We start from the raw sequence: 27152 nt of genomic DNA, 5'->3' as shown, positions 1-27152 counted from the left end.
CCCCCTTTGGTCCTTCTTTGGCCCAACATGTGTCTTCTAGTCCAGAAAAAATCTCCAAAAAGTTTCGCTGCGTTTGGACTCCGTTTGGTATTGATTTTCTGCGAAGTAAAAAACTAGCAAAAAACAACAACTGGCACTCGGCACTATGTCAATAGGTTAGTCCCATAAAATGATATAAAGTTGCTATAAAATGATTGTAAGACATCCAAGAATGATAATATAACAACATGGAATAATAAAAAATTATAGATACGTTGGAGACGTGTTAGCATCCTCAAGCTTAATTCCTGCTCGTCCTCGAGTAGGTAGATGATAAAACAGAATTTTTGATGTGGAATGCTGCCTAACATGTTCATCACATATTCTTTTCTTTGTAGCATGGACATTTGGACTTTTATATGATTTAAAGCAATAGTCTTGTTTTGACATGAAGATTTCAGTACTCAAGCATATCAACAAGCAACCATGTCTTTCAAAATATCAACACTAAAGCAAGTTATCCCTAGCCCATTATGCTCAATCATTGATCCATTCATGAAACATACTCGCATATTAGCTACACCCAATGTTCAAGTACGATCATAGTGCCCCTTAGTTGGTGCTTTATAAGATAAGATGGAGACTCAAAAATAAAAATTGCATAAAGTAAAAGAAAATCCCTTCGCATAGGGAAGTAGGGATTTGTAGAGGTGCCAGAGCTCAAAGCGAAAAAGATAGAGATAAAAACATTTTGGGTGGCATGCTTTTCATGTCAACGAAAACGATCAAGTATTTACAAATACTTTCCATGCTAGATATATCATAGGTGGTTCCCAAACAGAAAATAAAGTTTATTCCTTTTTCCACCATACTTTCACATTCCATGGCTAACTGAGTCCACGGGTGCCATCCATACCAACACTTTTCAAGGAATTTATTATTTGACAACATAAAGTAAATTCATTTTTCATTTCAGGACTGGGCATCCCTAATACCTTTGGCGTACTCTCGTACAATGACAAGTGAATAAACACTCATCTTGAGAATAACACATCTAGCATGGAAATATATCAGCCACCCCCTACCATTTCATGAGCGGTACGAGCACACACAAGAGAAGTTTATTTTGAAAAATTAGAGATGGCACATACAAATTTTCTTAGAACGGCAAAATAATACCGCATATAGGTAGGTATAGTGGACTCATATGGCAAAACTGGTTTAAGGATTTTGGATGCACAAGTAGTGATCATACTTAGTGCAAGTGAAGGCTAGCAACAGATTGAGAAGCATCCAACCAAGAAACAAAAAATCTCATAAGTGAGCATTAAGCATAACTAACACCGAATAGTGCACCACAAGTAGGATATAATTTCATTGCATAACTATTGACTTTCGTGCTTGCATAGGTAATCACAAACCATAACACCAATATTCTTACTAAAGCATAATTACTCATCAACATGACTCACATATTATATCATCATATCGCAAAACTATTACAAGGAATCAAGTTTATTTTGTCAAATGGTCTTCATGAAAGTTTTTATTATACCCCTCTTGAATATCTATAACTTTGGGACTAGTTTCATATGTTGCTTTTGATAGCTCAAACGAATCTAAGCGAAGAATGTGAGCATAAAAATTTCTTCTCTCAAAATAATTTATGTGAAGCGTGAGAGAATTTCTTCAAAGTTTTACTAACTCTCAAATAAATCTAAGTGAAGCATCACTGGTGCGCGTCGGTCCTAAACAAACGGTTTTAACCCCTTTCCGCGACGGCCTTCGGAACCGTTGCCAAGTGAGTGTGTGCGATAGGGGGTCCTTCCCACACGACCCAGAAACCGTCGGGGATATGGAACAGTGATCCAGAGGCCTTCCAAAATGTAATCGTGTGTGATGCAGCACACACTAAATTCTTTCGCACTTGTGGTATCGGTGATTAAGCATTTCTAATGACACAGTGAAACCATACGGTCTATCGTAACGAACCGTTTGGGAAACAATATTGTAACGCCCTCGATGCGGCTATATCTCCCACGTGTCGAAGCACGACTTAGAGGCATAACCACATTGAAAGCAATGTCGCAAGTGAGGTAATATTCACAACAACCCATGTAAATAAATAAAGGGTAAGGTACATAGTTGGCTTACACTCGCCACGTCACACAAATACATAAATAAGTCATTACATTCATCCAATACACTCAAGGTCTGACTACGGAACCAAAATAAAGATCAACCCCCAAATGCAACAAAGTCCTCGATCGCCCCAACTGGGCACCACTACTGATCATCTGGGAAAGACACGTAGTAACGATGAGAGTCTTCATCGAACTCCCACTTGAGCTCGGTCATATCATCTGGAGCGGTATCATCGGTCCCTGCATCTGGTTTTGGAAGTAATCTTTGAGTCACGGGGACTCAGCAATCTCACACCCTCGCGATCAAGACTATTTAAGCTTATAGGAAGGGTAAATGTATGATGTGGAGCTGCAGCAAGCGACTAGCATATATGGTGGCTAACATATTCGCAAAAGAGAGCGAGAAGAGAAGGCAAAGGCACGAGCGACAAACTATGATCAAGAAGTGATCCTAGAACAACCTATGTTAAGCATTACTCCAACACCGTGTTCACTTCCCGGACTCCTTCGAGAAGAGACCATCACGGTTACACACGCGGTTGGTGCATTTTAATAAGTTAAGTTTCAGGTTATCTACAACCGGACATTAACAAATTCCCATCTGCCCATAACCGCGGGCACGGCTTTCGAAAGTTCAAATCCCTACAGGGGAGTCCCAACTTAGCCCATCACAAGCTCTCACGGTCAACGAAGGATATTCCTTCTCCCAAGACAATCCGATCAGGCTCGGCATCCCGGTTACAAGACATCCTCGACAATGGTAAAACAAGTCCAACAACACCATCCAGATGTGCCGACAAATCCCGATAGGAGCTGCACATATCTCGTTCTCAGGGCACACCGGATGAGCAAGACGTCGGGTAGGCCAGCCCAGAGTTGCCCCTAGTAGCCCCGAACATCGCTCAGTTGGACCAACACTTAGAGAAGCACTGGCCCGGGGGGGTTAAAATAAAGATGACCCTTGAGTCTGTGAAACTCAAGGGAAAAGGCTAGGTGGTGAATGGTAAAACCAATGTTGGGCATTGCTGGAAGAGTTTTATTCAAGGCGAACTATCAAGGGGTTCCCATTATAACCCAACCGTGTAAGGAACGCAAAATCCGGGAACATAACACCGATATGACGGAAACCAGGGCGGCAAGAGTGGAACAAAACACTAGGCATAAGGCCGAGCCTTCCACCCTTTATCAAGTATATAGGTGCATTAAGATAAACAAGATAATATGATGATATCCCAACAATAAACATGTTCCAACAAGGAACGATCTCCAAACTTCACCTGCAACTAGCAACGCTATAAGAGGGGATGAGCAAAGCGGTAACATAGCTAAACAACGGTTTGCTAGGACATGGTGGGTTAGAGGTTTGACATGGCAATATGGGAGGCATGATAAGCATGTGGTAGGTATCGTAGCATAGGCATAGCAAAAGAGCGAGCATCTAGCAAGCAAAGATAGAAGTGATTTCGAGGGTATGGTCATCTTGCCTGCAAAGTTCTCAGAGTTGCCTTGATCCTTGAAAGCATACTCAATGGGCTCCTAGTTCATGTACTCGTCTCCCGGCTCTACCCAAGCAAGAACAACAAGCAAAAAGAACACAATCAACCACGTGCAATGCTCAAACAACATGATGCAAACATGGTATGATATGCGGGATGCGATATGTGATGCATATGCAAGATTTGGAAAGGAATGATTGAACCTGGCCTCAACTTGGAAATCCAAGAGTGCCACTGGAAAGGTGAGTTTATTTCAGTCGAAATCGATATAAAGATCACCGGAATCGGATGCACGGTTTGGAAATGGCAAGCAAAACAAATATGGCACCGGTCTGCGATAATCAGCATGAGACCATCTAAATGCATCAAGAACAACATGCTACAGCACTCCAACATGACAACAAAATACATGGCAGGGATCCACTCATGATGCTTGACAAAATATGAACACTGATCTACGGCTAATTCACTCAATAGCAAGCTCAAACAAGCATGGCAAAAGTGCAAAAGATAACAGGTTTCACACTTAGTGAAATAAACAGCAAGTCAGGAATTTATCATCAGGAAGCAATCTTTAGAGCATGAAAACTACATGCTACAGGAACATATCATGGCAAAGCAAGGCATGGCATGAAGCTACTAAACACATATAACAAAAGTCCCTTAGTGACCATGAGCCAAAAGGGATCATAAAATACAATCGCAAGCATGTGAACATAGCAAAAACATAAACAGATTCAGACTTAGTGAAAAACTGGAGCATGGCAAAACAGTTAACGAGTAGGCATATTTACGAGCTCAATGCACTCACTACGAGGCATTGCGTGACAAACTAAGCATACACCCAGCAAATAGACATGGCATAGAAGCTAGACATGGCAAGAACAACAACATAGCATGCACGGATCAACAACAATAAGCTCGGCAAAATCGCTAAACATGTTAACAATCTGCTAGGAACATTTTATAGCAAAAGTAGAGCTCGATTGACTCAAGCTAGGGTGCTCCATAATTGCAAACAAAGACATGGATGGATAGAGCATAACATTATCTACAAAACATCCTTACTGATCATGCTCAGAAGAGGCATGGATCACTAGGAAACAACATGAACATATGGCATAAAAATACCAGCAGGACAAGGACTTAGTGAAATTCTAAGTCCCTGAAATCAGCATCATTGAGTAAGCTACTTTGCATGCTTGTTCTAGTCACCAAAAAGATCACAAAAATACATGGACTACACCCCTGTAAAGATGGCATGGCATTCTTCAAAACACATGTAGAGCTCAGGATCATAGCATGCACACATTACTCGTGGAAAAAACGACAAAAGGCCATTTGCTGAAACAGTTCTGACATAATCATCACATAGCCCTCTTCCAACAGCATTTCGGGCATCAAGATGAGCTCAAATGAAAATGATGCAATGAGATGAAATGATGTACTCATCGAGACGGACATTTTGATATGCTACACGCACAAATCGGAGCTACGATGAGGAAGCTATGGCATGACGAAGTGTGCAAAATAATTAGGGTTCGGGCAAAATTAGGTCAACCTCACGATCCAAATCTGGATCCAGATCATGCACGGAAGCCGAGGATCGACGGAGAACACTGTAGCTGCCGGAGTTCGACGCGGGACGTCGCCGGACTTGCCGAGAAGGAGCTCACCGGGGTCGGGAGAAGGACGGGGCGGCCTCGGGCGTCGCCGGCGAGGGGCGCCGCGGTGGTGGCCGGCGGTGGCGCGGCGAGGCGCCTCGGCCGGTGAGCAGCTCCGGCCGGCGTGGGTGGCGGCGCGGCAGAGGGAGAGGTGGCGCGGCGAGGAGCAGGGTCGGGCGGCGGCTCCCCAGGCGGAGAAGACGAGGCGAAGGGCGGCGGCGCGGGGAACGGGCTCGGGGGCCGGCGCGGGGCCGCGCGGGCCTCGGTGGCGGCGGGTGGCGGGGAGCCATGTGGCAGCGCCCTATTGGCGCGGTGTGGCGGCGGCTGCGGTGTCCGGCGCGGCGGACATTGTCCGGCGGCAGAGAGGGGATTTGGACTAGGGTTAGGGGTGGTAGAGACCCGAGATTTTCGGGGAGGGACCTATTTATAGAGGTAGAGGGAGCTAGGGAGCTCCAAATGAGGTGCGGTTTGCGGCCATGCGATCGTGATCGAACGCTCTAGATGATGGAGGAGGTTTAGGTGGGTTTTGGGCCACTTTGGAGGGGTGTTGGGCTGCAACACACACGAGGCCTTTTCGGTCCCTCGGTTAACCGTTGGAGTATCAAACGAAGTTCAAACGACACGAAACTTGGCAGGCGGTCTACCGGTGGTAAACCAAGGCTGCATGACAAGTCTCGGTCCAATCCGAAAATGTTTAACACCCGCACATGAAAAGAGGTAGAAAGGGGCAACGGGTGACATAGGAACGCCGGAATGCAAAATGGACAACGGGGAAAATGCTCGGATGCATGAGACGAACACATATGCAAATGCAATGCACATGATGATATGATATGAGATGGATGAAAAAGACAAAAACACACGGAGACAAAAACCAGACAACGAGGAAATAAAATAACTTAGTGCCGGAAACGACAAGAGTTGGAGTACAAATAAGGTAAATTACGTCCGGGGTGTTACAAATATGTAAGGCACACGGGCCAACATATGAACTGTGTGCGATTTGTGCGCTATCGCACACGAGTTTTCTACATAACCCTTCTGCCATGCTAGACTCCATCGCACACGTTTTTCAACAATTACCATCTGCGATAATGTTCTATTGCAAACGGTTCAGGAGCCCCTTCGCACACATACTAGTGCTGCAGACCGTTTGTGATTTATTAGGTATCACCGACGGTTGCCACAAGAGTGATGTGTGCTTTTCGTTTGGGACCCCACGCGTTTCCTGAAAAAAATACGACTGGGATTGTATTTTGCATTGGGCATGGTTTACTCCCAGTTCTCGTGTGCGATAATGCGATATCACAAATGGTTCCGGAGAACCTGTGCACACGTAGTAGCGCTGCAAATCGTTTGCGATCTGATGTGTATCACCGACAGTTCCGCTACGTTTGACATATGCTTTCCGCTGTGGATCGCACACACTCATTTAGTTGAACTGTGTGCGGATCAATTGCCAGGTTAAAACAAAAATATCCCATTTTGAATCAGCACACAAAAAGCAAATTCACCACAATATTCAATTGAACAAGTAAACAAAAATATCTCATTTTGAATCGGCACACAAAAAGTAAATTTGCCACAATATTCAATTGAACAAATAGTGTCAACAGAAGAACATTCATCAGATTTCGCAACAATTGCAATTGAACATATGGTAGCTAAATTCCAATGATTTGTCCACACATATATGCATTACATAATTAATCATAGTGTACGAAATACAAAGACCTCATCAGATGGAAAACAATGGATCCATGCGTTATTGCGTTATATGTTTCGCGACTAACTCTTACTCAATGTTTCAGGAGAAGGCATGCTGAAATCTTCAATATCACCAGTGGGAGAGATGTAGTGATCCAGGAAGAAGTCGCTGATAAATCTCCAAACCATCAGCAATTCACCAGCCGGGAGCGGTTTAGGGGTCCTCGGTTTTAAGATGAGATGCAGTATTTTTAAGATCAGAATGTGTCGTATGAGTGGAGTAGAAGATATGAATTAAGATAGACTTATTGGTACTAATTCGCGAGGATCGTCACAACTATCAGTAGTTTTGTAGATGGAGATCATGTGTCTGCAAACATAGTATCCACAAAGGTTGGTCCCTGCTTCTTGCTAAGGACATTGAAATTTTTTGTACAAAATTAGTCATGTATTTGCCCTGATAGGAACAACCTAACCGGTGTTAGATGTATTATTTTTTCTTTGGACAAAATAGAAAGAGGTTTATTTAGAAGCTTGAACATTTGACTAGCGTAAGGAAAGGTATTTGCAGACTGTTGGATAAATTTTCTGAAAATAATGGATTTCGGTGTGTTATCGGAGAAACGATCTCGTGCTGCAGAGGTAGTTTCCTCTTGAATAGGTTCCCTATTAAAGTTTCCCATAATGCGAGCACACTGCAAATGATGATGAATTTTGACAACATCAATTATTGAACCATATATGAATGCAAATTAATTTCAACATCATAGAGTTCGATACCTATCCAAGAATTGTTGAAGATGCATCAGATCCTGAGCGTTTGTTGACTCTCTGAGAGAATCGATGTAGTAAACTGTGTTCTTGTTTGGAACAACGAATACCAATATCCAGTGATTGCTACATATTAATAAAGCCATGAACTTACGAATGATGTCGAAATCTGAAAGACAATGAGTGTATGCGTGGTTGTTTACTTGACTTACCGTTCATGATATGGCCAGAGAAATGATTCTGCATGGGACGTGTTTTCGAAGATACGAACGACCGTGTTAATGGCCCAGTCCCGTTGGTCCTTTTCATGTAATTTGTGCCATTTGCTAATACATGATCTATGAAATACACACTCTCACTTTGTCTTCTCTACGCGTTCAATCCCCTGAGAGGAATAAAATGCAGTTAGTTGTTTATCATTTACAGCCTTGTATGGAGAAGTTGATCAGAGTCTGTTAAGTACTTACAAAATCATGCATCTAACAAGAGTGGCATCGAGCACGTTGAAGATGAAGAAGAGATGTAAGTCTTCGAAACTCACAGTGATGGAACCAGCACCGTGTCGGAAATGATCTTTGTTGTAGTGGACTAGCAAATGGTGATGACCTTCTGACATTTGATCCATGCAATTTTCATGTAACTCGCGGCAACTGGAGCTGCACTCATCAAAGTATTCGCCAACAAGAAAATGACTGGACATGGACGTAATTGCGTGCTTCAAGTACGCTTGCTTTATTTTTAGCAAGCAACAAACGTACTTCTTCATCACCCATGGCGTCAGAAATAATATTACTCCCCGATTCGAACAATCTGCTGTTAATTTAGTTCTGGGCGATGAGTGATTTAAGTAAGAGGCAATCATTCTCTTTCCTCTTCACTCTCCCGCTGCGCTTCCTCGTGGTCGTCGGTGTAGCCTTTTTGGCCACTTCCTTCTTGGTACTTGAAGCATTTCTGGCAGAACATCTGGTTGCCTGCACGGTAGACTGCCGAGCAGACGGTGAAGCTTGGATGGACTGCTTAGCAGACGGTTTATCTATGCCGGACCGCTGAGCTGGCGGTGCTGCTGTGACAGACTGCTGGGCTGTAGGAGCAGAGGCATCAGACTGCTGACCATGCGTTGAAGCTATGTCGGGTTTCTGCGTAGTTGGTGCCAACTTTTCGGTGTGCTGAGGAGGCCGTGCCAACGCGTTGGTTTGCTGGGCAGGAAGTGTTGATGCATTGCTATGCTGATCACACGCCTGCGGACTGACGGACTGATGAGCAGTCGGTTCTGGACCTATAGACTGCTTAGCAGGCAGTTCCAAAGCATCAAACTGCTTAGCAGTCTGTTCCACCATGTTGGTCTGCTGGGCATGTGCTGCAGCTGGGTCTCCCCCTGTTGCTTCAGCGACCGGCATCTGAACCGATGGTGCGTCATAAGCAGTTGTAGGCCTTGCCATTGGCTGCTTTGGGGCAAAGGATGACATGGCTTGTACGCCATAAATTCGAGCCGGCTGATCATAGGTTGATGCATCAGCCCACGAGAGCTGTTGTGGCAAGGAGAGCGTCATCGGTTGAGGGGCGATAGTTGTTGCTCTTGGCGGGGCTTCAGGAATCTCATCGATGAACTCTATTTCCTTTCATGGCCACTCGATGTGATGTAACAGTGTTTCTCCGAAGGTCCTTTGCTCATTGAAGTCTCCTAGGACATTCTTTAGGGAAAAATTCATTGAATACATGCTTTACTTCAGTCATGTAGCACTTCACATAGCCCGGCTTCAATGGCACATTGTCCAAGAAGAGGCCATCTTCCAAGAAGGGTGCGCAAACCCAGGCTGTTGCACATTTTTAATGTACCTTCATAATGTGTAGGCACACCCTTCGGTCTGTCTTTCATTCCAGATAGATCAGATATAGTATCATCACGAGCAGCTGCAGTCTCAGTGTCGCTGGGGTCAGCTGATGCACAACTAATCTCGTGCAGTGTTGTCGCACAATAAGCAACATCATCCATGCCCGCCTCCCCTCCCATCTGCTGGCTATATGTCTGTGTTAGATACTTCTACATCATCATTGACTCCTCAACATCCTTTCGAACAGCCAGATAAATCTCCTTCTTCAACTTCTCAAACAATGCATTCTGCTTCATTTCACTCCTCGCTTTTTTCATGATGAGCCTCTCTTCTTTGCTAAGTGTGAAAGCCCTCTTGTGCGGGACATTAACACCTATACCCATTGCACAGCTAGGGGGCTCTTTTGTGTCCAGAGCAATGGACAGAATGTCACATGGCCCTAAGTTCTTGTAGAACCTTCCAAGGATCTTGGAAGCCTCTACCATCACTTCATACAGTTTGGCGCCACGTGCGTTTTCAAAGTAATAAGTTCCGTCATCACACCTCTTTGCACGTGCCTACAAGTAGTCTCTGGCGCGTTCGCCCTTGATTTCACTAAAGGCCGGATTCCCACCTTCCGATACTGATTCTTTGTCCTCCTGTTCCCATATCAATTTCATGTCGTAGTATCCTGCCACACCCATATGGTGGGGGTGTATGTTCTTCTTCTGAAGTTCTGATTGCTTGAAACTCTTCGCAGCAAACTCTGGATTTGCCCTGACCCTTTTGAATTCTGCCCAGTCTGCCTTTGTAATTTGGGGGTATGCGGGGATTGGGTCCTTGCCTTCACTCAAGTATTTCTTGTACAGCACGTGCTTCCAGTTTCTCCAAGCATCCCTAGCCTTCTTCAGTGCAGTGTGTTCCACCTGCATTCTCCACTGCTTTGGAACGTTGAAGTGATCCATGATCTCCCGGACTATCCTTTGCCGTGTTTCTGTGTCAGCCTTCCGAAACCCCAGCAAATTAGTGTTGAGCCTTGCCCTGCCAACAAATCCACACACACTCCTGAACCTCATGCGTGCTTTATCTGGTTTAGTTGGATCCCAAGACTTTAAATAAATCTCGGTTACTTCATATACACCTTTAGGCTGGTGTGTGGGCTTCCTTGGAGCGTTCCTCCGTGTCCTGGCCGGAAGGTTAATTACCGTAGCTCTATCTCGTTCAAGACTACTTGATCCCTCACAATCTGCTGAAGACCTAGGGTTGTCCGAATCAGATGAAGATACATGGCCTGAATGAGTGTTGTCGCTGCTACTCGGCATCTACAGAGAACACATGCGAAACTCAGGAAAGGAGGATAAGCATAAAACTAACAACTTGGTATCAAGCTTTCTAAACATGCCATGCAATAATTTAGAAAATGTACGGCTAATTTGTTAAGTTTGTGACACTCGGGCTCCCGCGATCTGTAAATAGGCAGTAACTTATTGGAACAAATACAACTTATATGTAGTAAGGAAGGTAGATAATGAACATATATACGCTCTCCGTTATTTATAGCCAATTTGGGAACATACAGAATGAAATTGAAAGAGGGATTGCGAGGAAATATGCCTCACCGCGATCGAGAGCAGTAACTAACAGGCTTCTTAATGCAAACCCAGCCGGACCACAGGAGAGGCAAGGGTCACTTCATCGATATGCTCGAGGGTGTCTGACGAGCAAACGAAGACGGCGAGGCATGGGCCGCCGCGTGTTGGGAACGGCAGTGGAGGTAGGCTTGACGCTGAAGAGCGGGCACACAACCGGGGTGAGCACAGCGGTGCCAAAGAGGGTTCTGCTGTGGATCTGGGGGAGGGGGAGCTGGCGAAGGAGATTGGGTGGAGTAGTTGAGTGAAACGCGGGCAGACGGTGGGGGGTGTTGGCAGCCTAGGTGAAAAGGGTGAAAAATATCCCCGGTCGCCGCGCGCGCGGAAAGGCCTATGCAAATGGTTGCCTCTAAGCGCTCGTGTGCACAAACAGAATAATTTCGTTTGAAATGAAGACGTACTAATTTTGAAATGAAGATGTGAGTTCATTGTTTCGCCTTTAAATTTTTCCCACGTAAACCAATCATAATTTTACCACAGGTTTGATTTGCTGGCGCATTTCAGGTCTCGTGTGCTATATGTAAGACATTTTTTGGCATTTACCATGCATGTTGGCATATAAATCAATTCCTAGACGGACTGCATTTCCTGTTGAAAGGGATGAGGATTGTAGTTCGATCTAGGAGCATCCAACGGTGCAGACGTACGATCTGTGGGTTTTGGGTTCTGGCCAATCAAAACGCACGACTCATATCGCGCGCGCAGCGAGGGGGGCATCGGCCACGGTTCGGTAGGCACACGGCTTTCGTGTGTGAACCGTGTGCTATTTGAAAACATTTTTTTGGGAGGGGATATTTGAAAACATGTACATGTGTTATCCAAAGGGATGAGGATCGCCGTTCGATCAAGGAGAATCCAACGGTGCAGACGTACGATCCGTGGGGTTTGGTTTCTGGCCAATCAAAACACATGACTCAGATCGCGCGCGTGGCAGAGGGATGGGGGTGCATCGGACACGGTTTATTGGACACATGGCTTTCGTGAGTGAACCGTGTGCTCTTTGAAAACATTTACATTACCTAACATCATATTTCTGTTCGAATGAAAACATGAGTTCATCATTTCGTCTCCAATTTTTTTCCACGGTAAGAAATCATGAGTATAGTGGAGAGTGTCATATACTAGTATCATGAATATACGGTACATATGATACTAGTGTATGATACTACCTTTAATTCATTATAGCGCATAGTATAAAACAAAGAGTATAGTATCATATGTAGATCATATTTATTGCCATGCATGACACAAATTAGCATCGCATTTAAAATGATACGGTATCTACCTACTATATGTTACTCTAACCCTCTTTATATATATTTAATTCTTTGCCACATCAGCATACTTGCTATTTCCGAGTGCATGACATCGTCGGCCACTATGGCCAGCCTTATATAGTGGGGAGTATCATATACTATATATATATATATAGTATTATGCATATGATACTAGTGTATGATACTACGTACGTACCTTCATAGTGCATATATAGTATCATAGAGTAGTACTAGCTCCCTCTGTAAAATAATATAAGAGCGTTTAGATTACTAAATAGTGACCTAAATGCTCTTATATTAGTTTATGAAGGGAGTATATATCATAGATGACCGTATTTATGAATTGAGCCCTATAAGGCTGGTTGTAATGGGGAGTATTATATATACTAGTAGTATCATGCATGCATATATATGATAGTGTAGCTAGGATACTACTTCCGTAATGCATAGTATCGTAAGTTAACATCTTAGTTTGCCTTACTAATTGTCATGCATCACACAAAGTAGTAGTACAACATTTAATATGACACGATACCACATCCTCTATTGTGTGCCACATCATCCAGAAATTCTAGTTGGCATGCATGATACCGCTTATGATAATACCATTACAACCAGCCTAAACCGGAAAGGAGGGAGTATGAGACTAGCCACAATGAAGAGTAGTACACTAGTAACATACACATATCCCTAGACTATATATGTTACTACCTTCATAGTGGGTAGTAACATAAGTACAGTGTCATGCAAAGCTTCATTTCTTAGGTTACAGACTCATATTGCATTGGGACATGTGATACAGTAACTAGCTAAGTTACTGAAACTATCTCTCTCCTCATTAACTTATTGCCACATAAGCAAGTTTGCTGAGTTAGAGTCGGTGTTACTGCTGAAGTTACTCCCACTGTGGCTAGTCTGATACTAGCTAGTCGTCTATGATATACTAGCTACCTCACTAAGAGCATGCATGGTTAATAATACAGCCAAGGGTCGGTTATAAGAAGTTGCCATGTCATATACAGCCAACCTCTTAGCGGGCATGTATAATAATAAGTTTTATATATGTACTAGTTTATCAATAGTTGGCCCACCTTACATCCTCACAAAGTCTCTTGGGTCTCGTGTTGCATCTGGCTCTACTAACCAAGAGCCCGCTTCTCTTCTCTTTCCTCCAACTAATAAGCATATATATTATTCTATTCCTTATAGCCAGACTACCCACAATGGGAGTAATATAGGTAGTAACATCACACATATCTAGATAAAATAGATGATGTGGCAAGCAATAAATGAAGAAATGGAGGAAAGTGGATATTGTGATGTTACTACCTATGTTACTCCCACTGTGGGTATAGTCTTACTATAGTATGAGACTACCCACAATGGGAGTAACATAGGTAGTAACATCACACATATCTACATAAGTTAAGTAGATGATGTGGCAAGCAATAAATGAAGAAAGAGAGGAAAGTAGTAACATAGCTAGTTACTAGTAGTATGAGTAACATCACATGTACATATCAAGGCAAGATGTGTCTATGGCCTAATAAATAAATTGTTGCATGTTACCACACATATATGTTACTCCCCACTATAGACGTGGTAACATAGACTAGTAACACATGGGCATGTTACTAGTCTATGTTACTACCCATTGTGGCTAGTCTGAGTAACATCACACATCTCAAGGCAAGATGAGTCTATAGCGTAATAAATGAAGTGTTGCATGTTACTACACATATGTTACTCCCCACTATAGAGGTAGTAACATAGACTAGTAACATTCTATGTTACTACCCGTTGTCGCTAGTCTTATGTCACTCTATTGTGTACTTATTGCTCTAATGCATAGTATCATAGAGTAGCTAGTATCATATGTAGTACTTTATTTATATTGTCATGCATGACACATAGTAGCATAACATTTATTATGATACGGTTTTATGATATGATACATAACCCTCTCTTTCTTCATTTAATTAATTCTATGACAACTCATCAAAATTGCCTAGTTGGCATGCATGATACTAGCTATGATACCCCCCCTTAATATTAGCCTAGCAAAGGTGTACAGATTACTTGTGCGTCGCTTTATGAGTTTTCATCCATTTGTTCGAGAAGCGGGGAGAACTTTCAAACATTTAGGCCGCGAGATGCGGCCACTCGCGTAGGCCTAGTTGGTATTTTAATTACAGAAAATTCAGATGGAGTTCGGCCATCATCAAAATCAATGTGTGCCCGTGGCGTGCTCTCACGACCCCGTGGAAAAAATTGGTAAATTTTGGCACAAGTTTTGATGACAGCTCCTTCCAAACCGGAGCATCTCACATGAAGGATCATGGTTTTTCAAAAGGAGACGTGTCAATTCAAACTCATGTGGTCGGTGACTTCATCGTTTGGCCTCATAAAAATTTCCACGATACGCAATCACCATTATACCACGGGTTTGATTTTCTGGCGCATTTCAGGTATCGTTAGCTATATTTAAGACATTTTCTGAGATTAACGTGTATTTTGTGCATAAAAATAAAATTACAACCGGAACTGCATGTGCTATCAAAATGGATGAGGATCGTCGTTCGATCTGGGAGCATCCAACGGTGCAGACATACGATCTGTGGGGTTTGGGTTCTAGCCAATCAGAAAGCACGACTCAGATCGTGGGCGGGGTGTCTGGGTTTGGTCGGCACACGGCTTTCATCAACGAACCGTGTGCTATTCGCAAATCAGATTGCATATTTTTGTTCACACATACTGTAGTGAGATCGATTGAGTGTCCTACCTCTATGATATAATGATATAATAATAATAATAATAATAATAATAAACAGTTCATATTCATTGCCTGAGCTGACAGCATATCAAGGTCAACGTATTAACGGTTCTTACATCAACAAAAAACCGGGCATAACTCACAAATTCAGTAGACGCGACAGTTCTAAATTGAACGAATCAAGTTGCAGGGTGGGCATAAAGACTAGTCTTACGTCTTAATTCCCATGTACATGGGGGAACTGGGGTCATTAAGTTGACCCCGAATGAACTTGGGGTTTTTGATGATTTTACGCTTCTCTGTTGCACTGGTGCATGATCCCTTGGCTAGCAACTCATCAAATTCATCATACTCGTACTGATCAGCAACATCATCGACACTCATTACCCTTATCTTTCCATGCATCGCTAAATGGTCATTCTTATGCAAGGGGTCTTCCACAAAGAAAATCTGGGTAGCATCGCTGGCAAGAATGAATGGGTCCGCGTGATATGCCATCGTTGTCCTGTTAACACAGGTCTTCCTGTACTCATCAATCCTTACTTGACCAAGAGGGATCCATGCGCACCTGAATAATGCCACATTAACTTTCACATAGTCAAGCTCCCAAATCTCTTTGATGGTTCCATAGTATACCCTTTTATCAGCTTCATTTACAGTCATGCATTTTATTCGAATAGATCTGTTCTGATACGAGGTCTTCTTATCACGTTCCTCAATATAGAACGTGTATCCATTTATGTCACATGCTTGGTACGTCAACACCGTAGGTGATGGCTTTTGTGCCAACCACGTAGCAATGTCATAGATGGATCCTTGTGCTAAACGATTCTTTAGCCATTCGGCGTACTTCTTAGTGTGCTCCTTCATCTCCACTTCTGATGAAGGCACCATTGGTAAGAAGCTTTGGCGTATCTCCGCCAAGTGTTCTTTGGCATAAGCGACGAGAACTGGGTTGTTAAGCAATACCGTCAAATGGGCTTTCTCTGCCAATTCTCCGGGTGCAATCATTTGCGTGACAACAAGGACCGGCTTACCTTTCAGCCTTCCCTCGTGGCGAGAGAGGGGCAAACCTATAGGTCTTTGTTTCATGTATTCGGTGCAAAACTCAACCACCTCCTCCATGGTATAACCTTGTAGGATGCTTGCCTTTGGATGGTTTCGGTTCCGACAAAAGCGCTTCAGTATTCCCATGAACCTCTTGAAGGGATACATGTCGCAAAGAAACACAGGACCACAATACTTTATCTCGTCGACACGGTGCACAGTGAGATGGACCATGACATCAAAGAATGACGGTGGGAAAAACACCTCTAGGTTGGACAATATTCTTGCAATATCATCTTGCATATTATCCAACTCTTCAGGATCTACAACTTTCTGCCATAGTTTGTTGAAGAAATCATAGAGGTCAATGAGTGTCTTTCTTATATCTTCGTCCATCAGATTCTTGATGGCCACCGGGAGGATTTGTGTCAACATCATGTGGCAATCATGTGACTTCATGTGTCCCAAATTCATTTTACCTGAGCTCACATTCATGAGACTTCTGATGTTTGCGCAGTAGGAAGAGGGTGTCTTAACTGACAACAAATAGGTGAAGAACTGTGTTGCTTCTTTTGTATTTAAATTGTAACTCTGGCGAGCTTTGATGAATTTGTCATCATCTTCTGCTTCACTCTTGCGTTGTGATTGATTAGCAAGCATATCGAGCCGTGAACCGTCACCATCCTTTCTTTTACCTTTAATCTCGAGCAGAGTACCAAGGATGCTTTCACATACGTTCTTCTCTACATGCATGACATCGATGCAGTGACGTACACGTAGAATCTCCCAGTAAGGTAATTTCCAGAACACCGATTTCTACTTAAACACTTGATCCTTGGGTGTTAGTTCCACCGTCAAAGGGTGGTTCTTTCCAAGCACAACATTAATTTTTTTAGCCATGTTATGGACCACCTCCCCATCATAGGGTCTTGGGGCCACACCTGCCTCTGCCGTACCACCAAATTCAGCTTTCATCTGTCGGTATGGCTGATTCATCAGCAAGAACCTACGATGACGCAAATACACTGTTTTGCGCGAGTTGGGAAGTCTTCTGCTAGCTGTCCTATCCATGCATGTGACACACCCTACATCTCCCCTTGTTTTCTGCCCCGATGTGTTGGCTAATGGTGCCATATCTTGAATGGTGTGCACCAGCATCGCATGTAGATCGAAAATCTCCTTTTTGTAAGCATCATAACATTTTACAACAGGCGCATCTATCCACACTGTCAGCAGTTCTTCTACCAGTAGCTGAAAGTAAATGTCGATGTCATTTCCAGGTTGCTTCGGGCCTTGGATAATCATTGACATCATAATGTATTTTTTCTTCATACACAACCAAGGAGCTAGGCTATATATGCACAGAAGCACCGACCATGTGCTATGATTGGTGCTCATATCGCCAAAATGATTTATCCCGTCAGTACACTCCCCGAGCCTTATGCTTCTAGGATCATTGGCAAATTTTTCAAACTTGTTGTCGATTAATTCCCACTGAGCCCCATCTTTCGGGTGCCTCATAAACCTATCCGCAATTCGCTCATCATGATGCCACCGCAACCACTTTGCCTCTCAAGGGTTTGCAAACAAACGCCTCAACCTTGGAATTAAAGGCAAGTACCAAACAACCTTGAATGGGATTCCTGTCTTGATCTCGTCATCCAATTTGTACTTGTCCTTTGCTCTCCTGCGCTTGTATCGTGCATGCTTGCATGTGGGACATGCATGAAAATCTTTGTACTCACCACGGTACAATATACAATCATTCACACAAGTCTTCATCTTCTGTACTTCAAGTTCCAATGGGCAAACAATTTTCTTCGCTTCATTCGTGCTTCTGGGGAGCACATTATCTTCCGGAAGAATATCTTTGAAAATACCTAAGATCTCTGTGAATCCCTTGTTTGACAGACTGTTTGCTGCTTTAAATCTGAGAAGCGCCAGGGTGGCACTCAACCTGGAATATTTCTTTTTGCAACCTGGATACAATTCTTTCTTGGAGCCCACATCAATGGTTGGCAGATCCTTGTACCCAATCATATCCTTTTCTGGGCCCTCGAAATCTGCAATCATAGCACCAAAATCTGGCATATCAAGATCATCGTCATCTGCGTGGACGTCTTGGCTTTCCAGTGGGCGTTTCGGCTTTCCGGTGTTCCATTGGTAGCTTGACACCTCTGCCCCGATGTTAGATTCAACATCCATGTGACACTGATCGGGGTTTGGTATCCCGCTTCCCTGGGTATCTTCATCCATGACCTCCTCTTCACCGTGTCTGGTCCAACGTGTATATCCATCCATGAATCCCCTAGAGACTAAGTGCATCTGGACATCTGCAACTTCATGTGACTCTGTATTGGCACAATCAGTACATGGACACAGGATGTAATCCACATCACCAGTTCTCCTCTTTGTACCTTCAGCCAAATTCATGAACTCTGTCACGCCACTGATCAAATCTGCGGTTTTCTGATTCTTCATCCATCGAGATCGTTCCATCTGCAGCAGACGAATGGTAATTAAAAACAAAACAACAACATTAATACACAGATTAACTACTGCCCAGAGATGCGTGCATAAATCACAAGGTTTTATTTTAATAATTACTAAGGGCGCTCCATGTTGTTATCCAGACGTGCAATGACAAAAATTAATGGCCAGCCAATTTACACGCAGAGTACTAGTACAACACTACACTTAGGAATTGAATACCTTAATTAAGCCACTCACAAAAAGAATACCTTAATTAATTAGCACGCGGCGACCTCCACCCAGCAGGCAGACAAGGGCGATGCGGCGGCACGGCGAGACAGCAGGGTCAATGAGCAAAGCTTAGTGTGGCTGCCGCCTGAAGTTCGACCTCCACTATCCCGCCGTCGACCGCGATGGATGTGCTCGAATCATGCCGCCGCCAACCTCGATGGTTGAGCTCCTCCTATCTCCCGCCGCAGACCGAGGATTGACCTCCTATGACGCCACCGCCGCCCACCGACCGAGGATTGACCTCTTCTCCGATAGCCGCTGCCTAGGCCGCCGCCGCCATCTCTATATGCAGAGCGGCTGTTTTTTTACGGATATCCGTGGAGCGGCTGTTTACACGATATCTCACCGTAACTCAATTATATTGACATGGTAGTACATCACATACAGTTATGTAACGGCAACCATGTCTAACCTACGTTGTCTTCTCACACGGTTTGGTGCGGAAATCGTGTTTGAAATTGTAATACCCAACACAAACGACATGTACAAACAGTGTGCTGTATACAGCATATATATAGTGCCATTAGTAGTTCCCGACCATTAGCTTATCTCCACAGTTTCCCCATTTCCCCCAAATCCCTACATAGCCTCCAAATTCCCTCGCGTGGCGCTAACATTGGGGGAATGCGGACGAGTGGTGCTGATGGTTTCGGTGCGGCTACTCCTGCTCGTATCGCCACCGAGCACTTGCCTAAGGTCATTAGAAGGCAGGTGTACTACAGATTCGAATCATCCTGTCAGGTTCCAATCTATCTCGATCTTTTTTAGCATGTCCAAAGTATAGATCCTTGCGGAATCCGTCCTGAATGACCCCCCCCCCTAGGAAAGCTATTTGCCGCCGGATCCGGAGCTTGACTCCAGACTCCCACAACACGAGTTCGACTTCGAGTTTTGCGCCACCGAGAAGTACCAAAAGCTGAGTTGTGTGCACGGGCACACTCCCGCTCAACCTGTATGCACGGAGGGATTCGACATTGGCAGGCAGTTTCTCAGTTGCCCCTTAGAGGTTAGTGCTAATTAAGTTCATAATTTTACTTCAGTTAATGCCACCGCTCATCCAGAATACTATTTAACATTGGCAGGGATATGAGGCTTGTGCCTTTGTTAACTGGCTGGATGAAGAATGGCATGGCAGGGCTCAGAGTGTTATCACCAAGCTTGCAGAAGATAACATAAAGCTGAAGAATAAACTGGCTGATTTGGAATGTACAACCAGTACGATGAAGCAAGAAAGAATCAATCACAGGCAACAGATGAAAGCAAGAGACAAGAAGAAACTAGCATGTGTAGTGGTGGTTGTCGCATTAGCCATGTTCTATGCGCTGTTTGCAATGATGATTAGGGGTTTTGTTTCACAGTATTGCTAAAGCACATCTAGATGTGCTCTAAGTAATGCACATCTAGGTCCTATGCCATTGATGTTACGCGAAGATTCATGCAGATATTTTTCTTTGTCTTTTTTCTTTTCCTTTCTAGTTTGATTATTACTGGATTTATCAATAAGAAGAGCTCAATGTATTGCTTGCCAACTGTCCTACTCCGTTCGTACCGGTACCGATGCATAATCCCAAAACTCGTTCCTTGTTTTTGTCCTGAAAAAGGAAACCAGCCAAATAGCCAATAGGAGTCCTGCGCAACCCCGGGAATTTGGAGCGACTGGGTACAAATAATTGCAGTTCATTATATCAGCGGTTAGATAATACGTCAACCCCCGCTTCAATCCCCACTTCAATTGGCAGTTCCACTTCTTTGCATACCCCGCTTAAGTGTCCACCATCTTCATCGTCCCCGGCAGGCTGCGCTTCACACTGGCACACACTCTGCAGCCATGTCGAGCGATAGCGAGGACAACAGTTCGGCCAGCAGTCTGGCACCCGATGATAGGTTAACATCAGAATCATCCCGCTCGTCTTCCATGAGTCCGGCATCTAGCCCAGACCTCGATTATATCCGGTTCATGGAAGGGACGCCGCCTCCGGAGTCATCAGACGACAACCAGATGGACGAGGAGCCGTCAGAGGACGAATAAGAGGACGACGATGGTGATGACGAGGAATGGTCGAACGAGGAGGAGGAGGACGACGACAGCAATGACGATGACGACAGCGGCGGTGATGAAAAGCCAACGGTCAGTGGCAAGAAGCGTCCTCGCCAAGATGATGTGGCGGGGCATTGAACAAGAACAACAAGAAGAAGAAGGACTAAATTAAGCAGACGGTATATATCTCTGTTTATCCTGTCAATCTCATCGCAGATGGTTAGTCATATGTATTCGACAGAGATCTTCTACATTATCGCCAACAGGTTGGTTTGTTGAACTGTGTGCCCTAACGAGCACACAATTCACAAAAAAAGACCGTATGGGCTGTCTATAATGATCGCACACAATTCTGATTACCGGCCTGTTTGTCGGGTATCACACACAACTTGTTATGCCGAATCGTTTGTGTTCACCTCACTCATCGCAAACGGTTCATCGGAGTGAACTGTATGCCGTATATCGCACACACCTTGATCTGGCTGCCCGTTTCTGTTGTTCTGTCTCATCGCAAACAGTCCGTACAGATCAACCGTATGCCCCTCATCGCACACGCAACTATAATCTGAACTGTGTTTGATGTATCATTCATCGCAAATGTTTTGCATCATTTCTGACGGTTTTCATACAGCACCATTTGCGATTATTGCATCGCACACAGTTTCTCGAAGGGTCTCTGATCGTAGTGTCGCGTTAGCAGCATCCTGCAGTAGTGATTATAAGATGACCTCTCACTAAATTTCAAGGTATAAGTGTTCTCCCTAAGTATGCACCGTTAGTTCGTCGTGCCGAGACACCACGTGATGATCGGGTGTGATAAGCTCTACGTTCACATACAACGGGTGCAAGCCAGTTTTGCACACGCAGAATACTCGGGTTAAACTTGATGAGCCTAGCATATGCAGATATGGCCTCAGAACACTGAGACCGAAAGGTCGAGAGTGAATCATATAGTAGATATGATCAACATAGTGATGTTCACCATTGGAAACTACTCCATCTCACATGATGATTGGACATGGTTTAGTTGATATGGATCACGTGATCATTTAGATGACTAGAGGGATGTCTATCTAAGTGGGAGTTCTTAAGTAATATGATTAATTGAACTTTAATTTGTCACGAACTTAGTCTTGATAGTTTTGCATATCTATATTGTAGATCAATAGCTTGCGGATATCTCCCATGTTTTATTTTTGTTATGTTCCTAGAGAAAAATAAGTTGAAAGATGATAGTAGCAATGATGTGGGCTGGGTCTGTGATCTGAGGATTATCCTCATTGCTGCACAGAAGAATTATGTCCTTGATGCACCGCTAGGTGACGGACCTATTGCAGGAGCAGATGCAGACGTTATGAACTTTTGGCAAGCTCGGTATGATGACTACTTGATAGTTTAGTGCGCCATGCTTTACGGCTTAGAACCGGGAATTCAAAAACATTTTGAACGCCACGGAGCATATAAGATGTTCCAAGAGCTGAAATTGGTATTCCAGACTCATGCCCGAGTCGAGAGGTATGAGACCTCTGACAAGTACTTTGCCTACAGGATGGAGGAGAATAGCTCAACCAGTGAGTATGTGCTCAGAATGTCTGAGTACTACAATCGCTTGAATCAAGTGGGAGTTAATCTTCTAGATAAGATAGTGATTGACAGAGTTCTCTATTCACTATCGCCAAGTTACTGGAACTTCATGATGAACTATAATATGTAAGGGATGACGGAAACGATTCCCGAGCTCTTCGTGATGCTGAAATCAGTGAAGGTATAAATCAAGAAAAGCATCAAGTGTTGATGGTTGACAAGACCACTAGTTTCAAGTAAAAGGGCAAGGGAAAGAAAGGGAACTTAAAGAAGAATGGCAAGCAAGTTGCCACTCCCATGAAGAAGCCCAAAGCTAGACCCAAGCGTGAAACTAAGTGCTTATACTGCAAAGGAAATGGTCACTGGAAGTGGAACTGCCCTAGATACTTGGCGGATAAGAAGGATGGCAAAGTGAACAAAGCTATATTTGATATACATGTTATTGATGTGTACTTTACTAGTGTTTATAGCAACCCCTCAGTATTTGATATTGGTTCAGTTGCTAAGAGTAGTAACTCGAAATGGGAATTGCAAAATAAACAGAGACTAGTTAAGGGCGAGGTGATGATGTGAGTTGGAAGTGATTCCAAGGTTGATAAGATCACCATCACACACTCCCTTTACCTTCGGGATTAGTGTTGAACCTAAGATAAATGTTATTTGGTGTTTGTGTTGAGCATAAATATGATTGGATCATGTTTATTGCAATATGGTTATTCATTTAAGTCAAAAATAATTGTTGTTCTATTTACATGAATAAAACCATCTATGGTCTTACACTCAATATAAATGGTTTATTGAATCTCGGTCATAGTGATACACATATTCATAATATTGAAGCCAAAAGATGCAAAGTTAATAATGATAGTGCAACTTATATGGGGCACTACTATTTAGGTCATATTGGTGTAAAGCGCATGAAGAAACTCCATGCTGATGGACTTTTGGAATCACTTGATTATGAATCACTTGATGCTTGCGAACCATGCCTCAAGGGCAAGATGACTAAGACTCTGTTCTTCGGAACAATGGAGCGAGCAACAGACTTGATGGAAATAATACATACTGATGTGTGCGGTCCAATGAGTGTTGAGGCTCGCGGCGGGTATCGTTATTTTTTGACCTTCACAGATGATTTGAGTAGATATGGGTATATCTACTTGATGAAACATAAGTCTGAAACATTTGAAAAGTTCAAAGAATTTCATAGTGAAGTGGAAAATCATCGTAACAAGAAAAGAAAGTTTCTACGATCTGATCGCGGAAACAAATATTTGAGTTACGAGTTTGGTCTTCATTTGAAACAATGTGAATAGTTTCGCAACTCACGCCACCTGGAACACCACAATGTAATGGTGTGTCCGAACGTCGTAACCACACTTTATTAGATATGGTGCGATCTATGATGTCTCTTATCGATTTACCACTATCGTTTTGGGGTTATGCATTAGAGACAGTTGCATTCTCGTTAAATAGGGCACCATCTAAATCCGTTGAGACGACACCGTATGAACTGTGGTTTGGCAAGACACCTAAGATGTTGTTTCTTAAAGTTTGGGGTTGCAATGCTTATGTGAAAAAGGTTTTAGCCTGATAAGCTCGAACCTAAATCGGACAAATGTGTCTTCATAGGATACCCAAAGGAGACTATTGGGTACACCTTCTATCACATATCCGAAGGCAAGATATTCGTTGCTAAGAATGGATCCTTTCTAGGGAAGGAGTTTCTCTCGAAAGAAGTGAGTGGGAGGAAAGTAGAACTTGATGAGGTAATTGTACTTTCTCTCGAATTGGAAAGTAGCTCATCACAGAAATCGGTTCCAGTGATGCCTACACCAACTAGAGAGGAAGCTAATGATAATGATCATGAAACTTCAATCAAGTTACTGCCGAACCTCATAGGTCAACCAAATATGGTCCGCACCAGAGTAGTACGGTAATCCTTTCTGGAAGTCATGTTACTAGACCATGACGAACCTACGAACTATGAGAAAGCAATGATGAGCCCAGATTCCGTGAAATGGCTTGAAGCCATGAAATCTGAGATGGGATCCATGTATGAGAACAAAGTACGGACTTTGATTGACTTGCCCGATGATCGGCGAGCCTTTGAGAATAAATGGATCTTCAAGAGGAAGACGGACGCTGATAGTAGTGTTGCTATCTACAAAGCTCGAATTGTCGCAAAAAGTTTTCGACAAGTTCAAGGTGTTGACTACGATAAGATTTTCTCACTCGTAGTGATGCTTAAGTTTGTCTGAATCATGTTAGCAATTGCCACATTTTATGAAATCAGGCAAATGGATGTCAAAATTACATTCCTGAATGGATTTCTTAAAGAAGAGTTGTATATGATGCAACAAGAAGGTTTTGTCAATCCTAATGGTGCTAACAAAGTGTGCAAGATCCAGCGATCCATCTATGGATTGGTGGAAGCATCTCGGAGTTGGAATATACGCTTTCATAAAGTGATCAAAGCATATGGTTTTATACAGACTTTTGGTGAAGCCTGTATTTACAAGAAAGTGAGTCGGAGCACTACAGCCTTTCTGATAAATATATGTGAACTAGTTGACCCGTTGCGCCAAATGGCGCAGAGACCTGCTGAAGACATGTTGTCGATGAAAATAGTTTCATGCTGCAAGAACCTTCAACTAAATCATGCTATTTTTTAAACATGTTTATTATGTTGTTAGATAATAGTCTGGGAAAAGGGAAACTTTGCATAATATGCATATGTTCAGTTTGAAAATATGGGCACTATGATGAGAGAGTAAAGTTGGCATGGTTGTATTTTTTTAGCAAGTTTGGAAACATGGTTATCATGATGAGAAACCTGGCCATGCATATTTTTCCTGCAAAAAGAGAGGGAAAAGATAAGAAACCTAAGAAAAAAACATGTCTTTGTTGTGCATATTCGGAGATATAGGGATCAGGAGGGATTAGGATAGCCCATATGTTATTTAGCCCAACCCACGTAGAGCGATGCCTGTGGCCCGTGAGGAGCTAAATATGAAGCAGCAGGGGGCAGAGCCAGCGAAGACTGCCTATCCCCTTTCTTTCTTTCTCAGTTCGTCAGTTGGGTAACAAAGTGGCGCAGAGACCCACTGAATCCATCTTCAGTATGAAAAGAAATTTCATGTTTTAGTTGTTTTAGTAGCAGGCAAGCATATATGATAACCAATTTAACCCCCTTTAATAAAAAATAGAGACTTGTCATCTACAATGAGATATACCTACACATTTTAATTTGATAGTAGACTCCCATTTCAAGACCATGTCATGTTGAAAAAATGTGTATTTTTCAGTAATCTCCCGTTGCGCCAAATTGCGAACAGACCCACACCATACGTGCTTTGAAAATATTCCATCTATCAGTATTGAGCAAGCACATATGGTTACTATTCTAACCACTATATAAACAAAATGAACAGGGGGGCTTGTATAAGGGTAACCAAAGTTCAAAAGAAAAAAAGTGTTGTATGTGTTGTTTTTCTGATGATTTGGGTCTTGGAACACCTGAATAGGCAAGCACAGTATTGCATGTAAGAAAATGTGAAACATTGCTAATAACTTCCATCATATACATGATAGTTTTAGGTCATACAAGCAATGGGGAAAAGAAAAGCAGTCTATATGTGATGAAGCAAGCCTAAGTCAAATAGGTAATGCCCATACAACCAAATTCATTACAATGGATGGATTTCAGTCCTAAAACTGGAAAGTAAATATGTATAACAGAAGTGAATCATAGAACGTGGTTTATACACAGCACGATAGTCTTCCTGTGAGTACAACTTCTACCACACATCGCCTGTAAACAAAAGAAAAGATAACCATACCATACTCAAGTTGACCAGTGCAAAGAGTCGCTATAAAATAGAAACTTCAAAGACCATATCAGGTAATATGTTGATAGGATTTAGAAAACAATGTCCGGAAAACAAAAATATTTCTCAGTACATAGTAGGATATCATGCATGCAGCAATCATGTACATAGGTGTTCTCATCAATGAACTAACATCAAGCAGAAAAACTAAAAGGCGCCATTCTAGGAAAGTCTGTATATTCTACATGCATCGACCACCTCAAAACTGAAAGGGAAAGCAATATTATTAATCAACAAAAAACAAAAATATTTTTTTCAGAATCCATGAGAACGAATGGAGTGGAAACAGAAAATATTTATAAATCTTTGAAGGATACGAAAGAACTGCAATATTATAGGCTAACGGAATTGATCTTTTCCAATGATCTTTGCTAGAAGGAAAAAAACAGGTTTAACCTTGGAAGAGGATTATTTTTGTTTATGGTGCAATGTAGCTTGCTAGCATTATGCAATGCAATAAAGGAGAAACTACTCTATTAACGGCAAATTATACAGTGATAGGTGGTGTTGAAAACAAAACTGATATAAAATGTACATGCCAATGTATCTTAATCATAGC

At 43.0% G+C, this 27152-nt stretch overlaps 1 protein-coding gene across 1 annotated transcript; it reads right to left on the bottom strand.

Annotated features, from left to right (window-relative positions):
* Nucleotides 1-15481: 15481 nt before the first annotated feature.
* Nucleotides 15482-18799, bottom strand: LOC147971182 (uncharacterized). The gene is made up of 2 exons (XM_087523856.1): nt 18064-18799; nt 15482-17061 (listed from the first exon to the last, which is right to left on the bottom strand). The coding sequence occupies exons 1-2, from the start codon at nt 18797-18799 to the stop codon at nt 15482-15484; spliced, it is 2316 nt and encodes a 771-aa protein (XP_087379982.1).
* Between the last annotated feature and the right edge of the window lie 8353 nt (nt 18800-27152).

This window comes from Triticum urartu, chromosome 5A (genome assembly GCF_056163025.1).
Source record: "Triticum urartu cultivar PI428250 chromosome 5A, HENAU_Tu73, whole genome shotgun sequence".
Taxonomy (NCBI): Eukaryota; Viridiplantae; Streptophyta; class Magnoliopsida; order Poales; family Poaceae; genus Triticum; species Triticum urartu.
The sequence above is the reverse complement of the archived record's forward strand: the minus strand, read 5'-3'. Positions and strand labels throughout refer to the sequence as shown.

Excerpts from the sequence above, each read along its gene's own strand:
- LOC147971182 (XM_087523856.1), bottom strand. The coding sequence starts at position 18,799 with ATGAAGAATCAGAAAACCGCAGATTTGATCAGTGGCGTGACAGAGTTC. Across the intron at positions 17,062-18,063 it reads TGATTGTATATTGTACCGTG|AGAAGAACGTATGTGAAAGC; the intron begins GTGAGTACAAAG and ends TCATGCATGTAG.